The following is a 13,457-nucleotide window of genomic DNA, read 5'->3' as shown; positions in this document are numbered from 1 at the left end:
GTGTTTATTAAAATAATAACAGCCATGATTTTTTTAAAAAAAGGGTCAAATTATGGCTTATGGGATACCTGGAAGTCTAATCTTATCATCCTAGTCACATGTGTAATTTGTCATTTTTATAATAATTTTTTTGCTGTTTGACTTTGTGCGATTTTATTGATGAAAATGTCGATATTTATTGTGTTGGTTTGTTGGTAGTACTATGTCATCTGGTCACCTGGTCACCACAATGAACATACGTCTTGGACTTTATTATATCATCCTGGACATTTTAGTGGTTGTATGTGATTTAATGTCATTCTGAAAATGTCAACTGAACTAAACTAAATCTCTACTGACTGCAAGCTTACATTCTGTTTTTACAGCTTTGTAAGCACAATAGATGTTCTCCAGGTTAATGCACTTGGAAAAATAATTTCAGTCTTGTAAGGAGTGCCTCCACCACACGGCGAACAAAAGAAACAACACATATGTCCTTGTTCTTGACTACGTACGGTACATGTGCAACACAGTACACACACACACACACACACACATCACTTCCTGTCCTTGAAAAATACAAGACACGTTTTATTGTTTGACTCATCCTTGGAAATTATTGGCACCTCTGGTTGTCTTTTTCTCTCCTTGACAGCATGACATTATTCTGAATGTTCACCTTTGGGCTGACAATGAACAAAGATTTAAAATGTGACAGCAGTTGTTGAAGGATAAGGCAGTTTTATGTGTATGGTGTGAGTGAATAGTGGTGACAGCGAGGACTATATCCCTGTGTTAGTTTGGTTGGGTACGTGTGTGTGTGTGCAAGTGTAGTATATGAGCTCCTATGAATGGTAATCAGGTGCCTGTGACTCCGACAGTTTCTGTTGCATATTTGCATGTCTGCTTGGAAAGCCTGAAATTAATGACCAGGATGTGGCAGACACAGTGTTTGGTCTTTGGGGGATAGATTAATACCATTAACATGCTTTCCTGACCAGTAACCTTCTGAGATAATAATATCTGAATGCATTTGTCATATAAAACCTTTTCTTTCCTTTTCCTTCTTGATGATTAACTTGCTTGACATGAATGGTAAAATACTGTAGCAGATATGAGGCTTCTACAAAAAAACATCAAAGATCCTGAAGACAACATCGATCCATGTATGAGTGATAGGCTTAATGTCAAAATTCTAAAAATCTGTTCTTCATTTGTTGAGTGTATGGGGTTGTGCATCAGAGGCGTGGTCAACATACCGTCACCTTCTCTAAATCAGCTTCTGAGGAGGTGGGAGACAGGGGGCTGATGGGACTGAGGGAAGGGGAGCTTCCAACACTGGAGACGTACTCGGGGTCAGGAACGTATAAAACCTGCAAACACAATCCATGTCTGTATTTACACAGGTGCTACCTGGTGTGCAATCACACCAGACATGCATGCACAGGGAGAGATAAGAGAGGGTCTCTCTCTCTCTCTCTCTCTCACATATGCATACACACACAGCCCAACTATATGTTTGACAAGACAAGAGTATCCTCATGCTATTGACAAGAATAATTATAAAAGGAGAAGTGACAGTAAGTCAACATGTCAGAATAAACAGTGATGGGAATGTGATGTCTGATGGCTTTCATGTGATTACAACACATACAGTGAATGTGGAAAATGCAACATCAACTTTATTGATTTCTATATAGGGCTGCAACTAAAGATTATTTTTATTATTGATTAATCTGTCGATAGATTTCTCAATTAATTGTTTGGTGCATAACACGTCAGAAAATACTGAAAAAAGGAGACAGTTAGCTTAGCATAAAGAACGGAAACAAACAGGGAAAACAGTTAGCTTGGCTCTGTGTAAAAGTAAATCTGCCAAACAGAATTTCAAAGTATTACCTTAATCTTTTGTTTGTTTGATGAGTAGAAAAACAAAAGTGTAAAAACGACAAGTTGTGGTTTTATGGGGCGTATATGAATCGATTTTGTCATCTTACTCTTGGCAAGAAAGTGAAAGCTTATTTCCCAGAATGTCTGTCAAAACTATTCCTTATGAGAGGGGTGGCTTTCCAAATTCAGCCCAGTAATTATGAACATAAAATATAGTATCCCAGTACCTACACTGATATAAGAAGTAAGACCTCTCCAATGACTATAGCTGCAGGGCCAATTTTCTCATTTAGGCCTGTATAATATCTATATTTTTAAAAAGTTAGAGGCATTTAAGGCCTTTTTAAATTGAGTACTGAATTTTTCAGATTTTAAATTTTTGGCTTGTACAGGAAAGCTAGGTGATAAAATATAAATCTAGCTATAGCTGTAGGGTTAAAAAAAAAAAAAAGCTGTTGTTTGGGTTGTGGTGCAACTTCTTCAACAGCTGTGGAGGGAGTGGAGAGACGATCTGTCAGTAAGTGGTGTTCACACCCCGCTGTTTGAACGCAGCTCAACTCAGCATTGTTTGCCAGGAGTTGAGATTAGGGAATGCCAACGGAATTGGTGCATGTACCTTGTCTCTATTCTATCGGATTTTATTGTGATGACAGGAACACAGAGACAAAATATCAGTTGGTACGTTTGTCACTTTCCCCCCATTAAAAACTAATTTAGAGTTTGGGTCTAATGCTGAAAAGTGAAATATCAAAGCAGTGTGCTCAGCAGGTTAAAGATGGGTTGCTTGTGCACACAACCTTTTGTGTATTTGGGAAAATTTAAGCATTCCACATATAATTATATCCTTTTAGAAACAAAATAGGTCTTTTGCAACAAATTGCATCCTAATGGGACAAGTGATGGTGCAATTAGCAGGCAATTAAGTGGGGATACAGATAGTGAGGATGTGAATGGTGAGTCAGCAAGTTGCTTTAAGAACTAAGTAATGTGCCCCCCCCCCCCCTTCTGCATGAATTCCCACATGTAGAAAATGTCGTTAGTGATGATGAGAAAAAGGCAAATCATTGAAAATGCATCATGAGAGCCATTACGAGATCGAGCAGTAAGTGAGTGGCTGTAGTTATGAGGTTGTTGCAGGACAGTGATGAAGTGATGCAGCTCTATATAACGGTGAAGGCGTGCACGGCGGTTCACACCTGGCCAGGCACCACTGCTCTGGAGAACAGCTTGTTCAGCTGAACCAGCTCGTTGGGTGTGGTGTCAAACTTGAGCGCAATGCTGTTCAACGTGTCCCGCGATTCCACCTGGACCACAAGACAAGAGAGAGGACAGAAAATCACACTCCTGCTTCTGTTCAGGGCATTTCCTTAAAGCTGTACAGAGAAGACTTGAGGACGTGACACAGATCTGAACGTTGGATGATGAGAGACGGAGAGAGAGAAAAACAAAGCTGAGAAATTGTTACTTTTAAAGCTTTTAATGTGGCTTGTTTGCATTTTTTGTGTGTTACATTTTGGAATGTCGTGTAAATTAAAGCTGTCAGCTGTTGACCAGGAAGAGATTCATATGGGAAGCTGGCAGAAATATGAACGGACATGCTGTCTTGTTAACCACAGCTACCTTTATGAATTGAAAACAAAACACTCTCATGTGAACAAAGTGTGGGGCTGTTACTGATGACTATTTTCTTTTTAGATTAATCTGTTACATTTTATTGACTACCTGTACAGGGTTCATACACATTTTTACCAATACATTTTGATGACTTTTCCAAAACTTTCTGGGTTTGTTTATTTTTCCAAAATTTCTCCAGGCTTGGAAATTGCTATTTTCAAATTCCATGATTTTCCAGGTTTTTCATGCTACAGTAGTATCCTAACCCAGTGTTACTGGGTGCATATACTACATGGTTTTGTGGGGTTACAGTTAACATTAAAAAAGCCCAACACATCAGCACTATGTAATATATCCCCAGTATGTAGAAACTGCTCCTGGATGCTACTATATCCCAGTGTGAGCTAACATTAGCAACTCTATCCTGCTGTTTATTGGATTTGGGGAAATTGAGACAGTGTTACAATTACAATGTCATTTTATCCAAAGTGACGTACACATGAGAGTTAATACAACACAAGCAAAGATCTAGTCAGTACACTCCAGCAAATCCTCAAAAAACTCTCAACCTCTCTATCCGTCATAGTGTTATATTTGCCAAACACATAGGATAGTACTCCTCCTGAAAGGCTTTGCTCTTGTTACGTTTGAAAGTAAAACTATACTGCTTGAACATACAAATAATTAACAATGCATATAGCCATCCAGGGCTTATTTAAGACCCTTTTACAGGGTTCATGTTTTAAAATGAGGCAGCTGGAAACATTAAAAAAAATTGCTGGAGACAGCAATTTCAACCAGCTCATGGAGGACCCAAAAATTAAGGACCCATTGTAAAAAAAAATTTAAAAAAATTGAGTGCTAAATCTATCCCTGTTATTAGTGTGAACTGAATATGTGCTGTGCAAGAACAGAAAGCTTGACAGGTGCAGAAACAATAAGTAAAGGGTAAGGGACTAAAATAACTGGTAAAACAAACAAACTGCTCTAAATCCAAAGATTACAATGCTGATAAAACAGAGAAAATCAGGAAACCCTCACATTTGAGAAACTGGACCTAAATTTTTTCTTAATCAGTGACTTAAACAACTGATTAGTTCTGAAAATTGCAATTAATTCATGTTTTGTCATTCAATTAATTGACAGATTGAGCAAGTCATAACTAGGTTACTGCATTCAATTTGATAATCGTCTTGAATCATATTAACTGTCCAATAAGCAGAAGAAGCAGCAGCACTTGGTGTTAGTTAAGGTTTATCGGATCATGCGGCGGGCTACTGTTTGTGTCTTCACCCTGTGCTCAGCTGCTGCACCCTGCAGTGTGACACAGGTGCATTTGCTTGTCACCACCAGTTAAGATCCATACAACAGAGATGTGCTCCACGTGTCTGAACTAGTTAAGCATCTAACATGCCCAGTGGGAGTTTCTACCTTCCAAATAAGGATGACAACCATGTCAGAAAGCACTTGTGTGTGTGTGTGTGTGTGAGAAACGTGGTTTAAGTGAAAAAAAGTGAGCTCAGGGGAAAGAACCCCTGAGAACCAGACAGGCAGGGCTGACTCTGAGCTGTGTATAATTAGGACAGGATAATGGCACTGTGTGTTTTAGTGCAGCAGTCATGGGACTCTACCTTCCCTTCTCAGCATGTGTGTACGTGCGCACACAGCTTTCTGTGTGTGTGTGTGTGTGTGTGTGTGTGTGTGTGTGTGTGTGTGTGTGTGTGTGTGTTCTCGTTTTTCTATCCTGGTGGGGTCCACAACCTGACATATCACTCACACCGTGGGGACCGATTTTTCCCGTGGGGACCGAATCCCGGTCCCCACAGGCACGAGCATTGCAATCAATAGAAAAGAGGTTCCTGATGTGCCTGGTGACGTTTTTTTGAAAAAAAAAATTGGTCCCCTGGGGGGTGAATTTCACTTCTTTGTGTATGCCCTAGAGGTCACACTCGGTACTGCAGTGTGTGAATTTGCACTGGTGGGGACCTTTTCCTGACGTGTGTGTAACTGTGTGAAAGTGTGTGTATCATATAATCTTCATATTTCACAGAAAATATGACCGTCTGTGCAGTTTAATGTGATTAGATTGTTATGTTATCAAATTACTTTTTCTAAAATCAACAAGGGAACACATTTAATCATTAAACTTCCTTTCAAAGCGATTTTATTCTTTGGAAGAAACTAATAATGACATTTTTGTTGGCCTGAAGTAAACAAAAAATATAAATTAATAAATACAAGAATAAACAATTATTTGTAAATAAATAAAAGGTCTATTTTTGTAATGTTTCTGATATTTATTTCGTTTATTGTGCCCCACATGCTTGGAATAAGCTTCAACAAAACTTTAAGTTGATCTCATCTATACTGCTGAGACAATTCCAAGTTTTAATTTCTAATTTTATTAATTGTAACTGTCAATGCTTTTATTATTTTTATTTATTTTTTGTTCTCATTGTCAATCCCTACACTTAAACTTTTTAGCATTGTTAATTTTATCTTGTTTTAAAATGACATAGACATGTATTGTTCTTTTATTTCTATTTGATTTTAGTTGTGTCTGCATTCATTGTATGTCTGTACCTTGGCACCCTTGAAAATGAGGGTTCTCCCTCAATGTGTTCTGAGGTTTTAAAATAAATGTAAATAAATTAATATTCATACAAACCGAGGCAGTTAGCCATGTACTGATATTTATATAAACTGAGGCTACAGTGAGAAGCAATGTGCTGATATTTAGACAGACTGAGGCTACAGTGAGAAGTAATGTACTGATATTTACACAGACTGAGGCTACAGTGAGAAGTAATGTACTGATATTTATACAGACTGAGGCTACAGTTAGCCATGTACTGATATTTATATAAACTGAGGCTACAGTGAGAAGCAATGTGCTGATATTTATACAGACTGAGGCTACAGTGAGAAGCAATGTACTGATATTTATACAGACTGAGGCTACAGTTAGCCGTGTACTGATATTTATACAAACTGAGGCTACAGTTAGAAACAATGTACTGATATTTATACAGCCTGAGGCTACAGTTAACTGCAATGTACTGATATTCATACAAACTGAGGCTACAGTGAGAAGCAATGTACTGATATTTATACAGACTGAGGCTACAGTGAGAAGCAATGTACTGGTATCTATACAAACTGAGGCTACAGTTAGCTGTGTACTGATATTTATACAAACTGAGGCTACAGTTAGCTGTGTACTGATATTTATACAAACTGAGGCTACAGATGGAAGCAATGTACTGATATTTATACAAACTGAGGCTACAGATGGAAGCAATGTACTGATATTTATACAAACTGAGGCTACAGATGGAAGCAATGTACTGATATTTATACAAACTGAGGCTACAGTTAGCTGTGTACTGATATTTATACAAACTGAGGCTACAGTTAGCTGTGTTGTGATATTCATACAAACTGAGGCTACAGTTAGCTGTGTACTGATATTGATACAAACTGAGGCTACAGTTAGAAACAATGTGCTGATATTCATACAAACTGAGGCTACAGTTAGACACAGTGTACTGTTATTCATACAAACTGAGGCTACAGTTAACTGCAGTGTGCTGATATTCATACAAACTGAGGCTACAGTTAGACACAAAGTACTGTTATTCATACAAACTGAGGCTACAGTTAGACACAATGTACTGTTATTCATACAAACTGAGGCTACAGTTAGACACAATGTACTGTTATTCATACAAACTGAGGCTACAGTTAGACACAATGTGCTGATATTCATACAAACTGAGGCTACAGTTAGCTGTGTACTGATATTTATACAAACTGAGGCTACAGTAAGAAACAATGTGCTGTTATTCATACAAACTGAGGCTACAGTTCGACACAATGTACTGATATTCATACAGACTGATGCTACAGTGAGAAGCAATGTACTGATATTTATACAAAATGAGGCTACAGTTAACTGCAATGTACTGATATTCATACAAACTGAGGCTACAGTGAGAAGCAATGTACTGGTATCTATACAAACTGAGGCTACAGTTAGCTGTGTACTGATATTTATACAAACTGAGGCTACAGTTAGCTGTGTACTGATATTTATACAAACTGAGGCTACAGATGGAAGCAATGTACTGATATTTATACAAACTGAGGCTACAGATGGAAGCAATGTACTGATATTTATACAAACTGAGGCTACAGTTAGCTGTGTACTGATATTTATACAAACTGAGGCTACAGTTAGCTGTGTTGTGATATTCATACAAACTGAGGCTACAGTTAGAAACAATGTGCTGATATTCATACAAACTGAGGCTACAGTTAGACACAGTGTACTGTTATTCATACAAACTGAGGCTACAGTTAACTGCAGTGTGCTGATATTCATACAAACTGAGGCTACAGTTAGACACAATGTACTGTTATTCATACAAACTGAGGCTACAGTTAACTGCAGTGTGCTGATATTCATACAAACTGAGGCTACAGTTAGACACAATGTACTGTTATTCATACAAACTGAGGCTACAGTTAGACACAATGTACTGTTATTCATACAAACTGAGGCTACAGTTAGACACAATGTACTGTTATTCATACAAACTGAGGCTACAGTTAGACACAATGTGCTGATATTCATACAAACTGAGGCTACAGTTAGCTGTGTACTGATATTTATACAAACTGAGGCTACAGTAAGAAACAATGTGCTGTTATTCATACAAACTGAGGCTACAGTTCGACACAATGTACTGATATTCATACAAACTGAGGCTACAGTTAGCTGTGTTGTGATATTCATACAAACTGAGGCTACAGTTAGCTGTGTACTGATATTGATACAAACTGAGGCTACAGTTAGAAACAATGTGCTGATATTCATACAAACTGAGGCTACAGTTAGACACAATGTACTGTTATTCATACAAACTGAGGCTACAGTTAGACACAATGTACTGTTATTCATACAAACTGAGGCTACAGTTAGACACAATGTACTGTTATTCATACAAACTGAGGCTACAGTTAACTGCAGTGTGCTGATATTCATACAAACTGAGGCTACAGTTAGACGCAATGTACTGTTATTCATACAAACTGAGGCTACAGTTAACAGCAGTGTGCTGACATTCATACAAACTGAGGCTACAGTTAGAAACAATGTGCTGATATTCATACAAACTGAGGCTACAGTTAGAAGCAGTGTGCTGATATTCATACAAACTGAGGCTACAGTTAGAAACAATGTGCTGATATTCATACAAACTGAGGCTACAGTTAGAAGCAGTGTACTGATATTCATACAAACTGAAGCTACAGTTAGAAGCAGTGTGCTGATATTCATACAAACTGAGGCTACAGTTAGACGCAATGTGCTGATATTCATACAAACTGAAGCTACAGTTAGAAGCAGTGTGCTGATATTCATACAAACTGAGGCTACAGTTAGACGCAATGTACTGTTATTCATACAAACCGAGGCTACAGTTAGCCATGTACTGATATTTATATAAACTGAGGCTACAGTGAGAAGCAATGTGCTGATATTTATACAGACTGAGGCTACAGTTAGACGCAATGTGCTGATATTCATACAAACTGAAGCTACAGTTAGAAGCAGTGTGCTGATATTCATACAAACTGAGGCTACAGTTAGACGCAATGTGCTGATATTCATACAAACTGAAGCTACAGTTAGAAGCAGTGTGCTGATATTCATACAAACTGAGGCTACAGTTAGACGCAATGTACTGTTATTCATAAAAACCGAGGCTACAGTTAGCCATGTACTGATATTTATATAAACTGAGGCTACAGTTAGCCATGTACTGATATTTATATAAACTGAGGCTACAGTGAGAAGCAATGTACTGATATTTATACAGACTGAGGCTACAGTGAGAAGCAATGTACTGATATTTATACAGACTGAGGCTACAGTTAGAAGCAATGTACTGATATTTATACAAACTGAAGCTACAGTTAGAAGCAGTGTACTGATATTCATACAAACTGAGGCTACAGTTAACAGCAGTGTACTGATATTCATACAAACTGAGGCTACAGTTAACTGCAGTGTGCTGTTATTCATACAAACTGAGGCTACAGTTAACTGCAGTGTGCTGATATTCATACAAACTGAGGCTACAGTTAGACGCAATGTACTGATATTCATACAAACTGAGGCTACAGTTAGAAACAATGTGCTGATATTCATACAAACTGAGGCTACAGTTAACAGCAGTGTGCTGATATTCATACAAACTGAGGCTACAGTTAGACGCAATGTGCTGATATTCATACAAACTGAGGCTACAGTTAGAAACAATGTGCTGATATTCATACAAACTGAGGCTACAGTTAGAAACAATGTGCTGATATTCATACAAACTGAGGCTACAGTTAGAAACAGTGTGCTGATATTCATACAAACTGAGGCTACAGTTAGAAACAATGTGCTGATATTCATACAAACTGAGGCTACAGTTAACAGCAGTGTGCTGATATTCATACAAACTGAGGCTACAGTTAGAAACAATGTGCTGATATTCATACAAACTGAGGCTACAGTTAGACGCAATGTGCTGATATTCATACAAACTGAAGCTACAGTTAGAAGCAGTGTGCTGATATTCATACAGACTGAGGCTACAGTTAGACGCAATGTACTGTTATTCATACAAACCGAGGCTACAGTTAGCCATGTACTGATATTTATATAAACTGAGGCTACAGTTAGCCATGTACTGATATTTATATAAACTGAGGCTACAGTGAGAAGCAATGTGCTGATATTTATACAGACTGAGGCTACAGTTAGACGCAACGTGCTGATATTCATACAAACTGAAGCTACAGTTAGAAGCAGTGTGCTGATATTCATACAGACTGAGGCTACAGTTAGACGCAATGTACTGTTATTCATACAAACCGAGGCTACAGTTAGCCATGTACTGATATTTATATAAACTGAGGCTACAGTTAGCCATGTACTGATATTTATATAAACTGAGGCTACAGTGAGAAGCAATGTACTGATATTTATACAGACTGAGGCTACAGTGAGAAGCAATGTACTGATATTTATACAGACTGAGGCTACAGTTAGAAGCAATGTACTGATATTTATACAAACTGAAGCTACAGTTAGAAGCAGTGTACTGATATTCATACAAACTGAGGCTACAGTTAACAGCAGTGTACTGATATTCATACAAACTGAGGCTACAGTTAACTGCAGTGTGCTGTTATTCATACAAACTGAGGCTACAGTTAACTGCAGTGTGCTGATATTCATACAAACTGAGGCTACAGTTAGACGCAATGTACTGATATTCATACAAACTGAGGCTACAGTTAGAAACAATGTGCTGATATTCATACAAACTGAGGCTACAGTTAACAGCAGTGTGCTGATATTCATACAAACTGAGGCTACAGTTAGACGCAATGTGCTGATATTCATACAAACTGAGGCTACAGTTAGAAACAATGTGCTGATATTCATACAAACTGAGGCTACAGTTAGAAACAATGTGCTGATATTCATACAAACTGAGGCTACAGTTAGAAACAGTGTGCTGATATTCATACAAACTGAGGCTACAGTTAGAAACAATGTGCTGATATTCATACAAACTGAGGCTACAGTTAACAGCAGTGTGCTGATATTCATACAAACTGAGGCTACAGTTAGAAACAATGTGCTGATATTCATACAAACTGAGGCTACAGTTAGACGCAATGTGCTGATATTCATACAAACTGAAGCTACAGTTAGAAGCAGTGTGCTGATATTCATACAGACTGAGGCTACAGTTAGACGCAATGTACTGTTATTCATACAAACCGAGGCTACAGTTAGCCATGTACTGATATTTATATAAACTGAGGCTACAGTGAGAAGCAATGTACTGATATTTATACAGACTGAGGCTACAGTGAGAAGCAATGTGCTGATATTTATACAGACTGAGGCTACAGTTAGACGCAACGTGCTGATATTCATACAAACTGAAGCTACAGTTAGAAGCAGTGTGCTGATATTCATACAAACTGAGGCTACAGTTAGACGCAATGTGCTGATATTCAATATTCATACAAACTGAAGCTACAGTTAGAAGCAGTGTGCTGATATTCATACAAACTGAGGCTACAGTTAGACGCAATGTGCTGATATTCATACAAACTGAAGCTACAGTTAGAAGCAGTGTGCTGATATTCATACAGACTGAGGCTACAGTTAGACGCAATGTACTGTTATTCATACAAACCGAGGCTACAGTTAGCCATGTACTGATATTTATATAAACTGAGGCTACAGTTAGCCATGTACTGATATTTATATAAACTGAGGCTACAGTGAGAAGCAATGTACTGATATTTATACAGACTGAGGCTACAGTGAGAAGCAATGTACTGATATTTATACAGACTGAGGCTACAGTTAGAAGCAATGTACTGATATTTATACAAACTGAAGCTACAGTTAGAAGCAGTGTACTGATATTCATACAAACTGAGGCTACAGTTAACAGCAGTGTACTGATATTCATACAAACTGAGGCTACAGTTAACTGCAGTGTGCTGATATTCATACAAACTGAGGCTACAGTTAGACGCAATGTACTGATATTCATACAAACTGAGGCTACAGTTAGAAACAATGTGCTGATATTCATACAAACTGAGGCTACAGTTAGAAACAATGTGCTGATATTCATACAAACTGAGGCTACAGTTAACAGCAGTGTGCTGATATTCATACAAACTGAGGCTACAGTTAGACGCAATGTACTGATATTCATACAAACTGAGGCTACAGTTAGAAACAATGTGCTGATATTCATACAAACTGAGGCTACAGTTAGAAACAATGTGCTGATATTCATACAAACTGAGGCTACAGTTAACAGCAGTGTGCTGATATTCATACAAACCGAGGCTACAGTTAGCCATGTACTGATATTTATATAAACTGAGGCTACAGTTAGCCATGTACTGATATTTATATAAACTGAGGCTACAGTGAGAAGCAATGTACTGATATTTATACAGACTGAAGCTACAGTTAGAAGCAGTGTACTGATATTCATACAAACTGAGGCTACAGTTAGAAGCAGTGTGCTGATATTCATACAAACTGAGGCTACAGTTAGAAGCAGTGTGCTGATATTCATACAAACTGAGGCTACAGTTAGAAGCAGTGTGCTGTTATTCATACAAACTGAGGCTACAGTTAGACGCAATGTGCTGATATTCATACAAACTGAAGCTACAGTTAGAAGCAGTGTGCTGATATTCATACAAACTGAGGCTACAGTTAGCTGTGTACTGATATTTATACAAACTGAGGCTACAGTTAGCTGTGTACTGATATTTATACAAACTGAGGCTACAGATGGAAGCAATGTACTGATATTTATACAAACTGAGGCTACAGTTAGCTGTGTACTGATATTTATACAAACTGAGGCTACAGTAAGAAACAATTTGCTGTTATTCATACAAACTGAGGCTACAGTTCGACAGAATGTACTGATATTCATACAAACTGAGGCTACAGTTAGCTGTGTTGTGATATTCATACAAACTGAGGCTACAGTTAGCTGTGTACTGATATTGATACAAACTGAGGCTACAGTTAGAAACAATGTGCTGATATTCATACAAACTGAGGCTACAGTTAGACACAATGTACTGTTATTCATACAAACTGAGGCTACAGTTAGACACAATGTACTGTTATTCATACAAACTGAGGCTACAGTTAGAAACAATGTGCTGATATTCATACAAACTGAGGCTACAGTTAGAAGCAGTGTACTGATATTCATACAAACTGAAGCTACAGTTAGAAGCAGTGTGCTGATATTCATACAAACTGAGGCTACAGTTAGAAACAATGTGCTGATATTCATACAAACTGAAGCTACAGTTAGACACAATGTACTGTTATTCATACAAACTGAGGCTAC

At 37.8% G+C, this 13,457-nt stretch overlaps 1 protein-coding gene across 5 annotated transcripts in view; it reads right to left on the bottom strand.

The window, feature by feature from the left end:
• oxr1a (oxidation resistance 1a) overlaps positions 1 to 13,457 on the bottom strand; it is a 178,559-nt gene that overhangs the window by 33,079 nt on the left and 132,023 nt on the right. For 3 of the 5 annotated variants that reach the window (XM_067602365.1, XM_067602367.1, XM_067602366.1), the window contains 2 exons: positions 3,066 to 3,173; positions 1,239 to 1,352 (listed from right to left, as the gene is read on the bottom strand). The exons of the other annotated variants lie outside the window; for them this stretch is intronic. In XM_067602365.1, the coding sequence (XP_067458466.1) occupies positions 1,239 to 1,352; positions 3,066 to 3,173 (222 nt within the window). The remainder of the gene's footprint in view (positions 1 to 1,238; positions 1,353 to 3,065; positions 3,174 to 13,457) is intronic. 5 annotated transcript variants of the gene reach the window in all.

The sequence above is a fragment of the Thunnus thynnus genome, chromosome 10 (genome assembly GCF_963924715.1).
Source record: "Thunnus thynnus chromosome 10, fThuThy2.1, whole genome shotgun sequence".
Classification (NCBI taxonomy): domain Eukaryota; kingdom Metazoa; phylum Chordata; class Actinopteri; order Scombriformes; family Scombridae; genus Thunnus; species Thunnus thynnus.
This window is presented reverse-complemented; position numbering and strand designations above follow the sequence as displayed.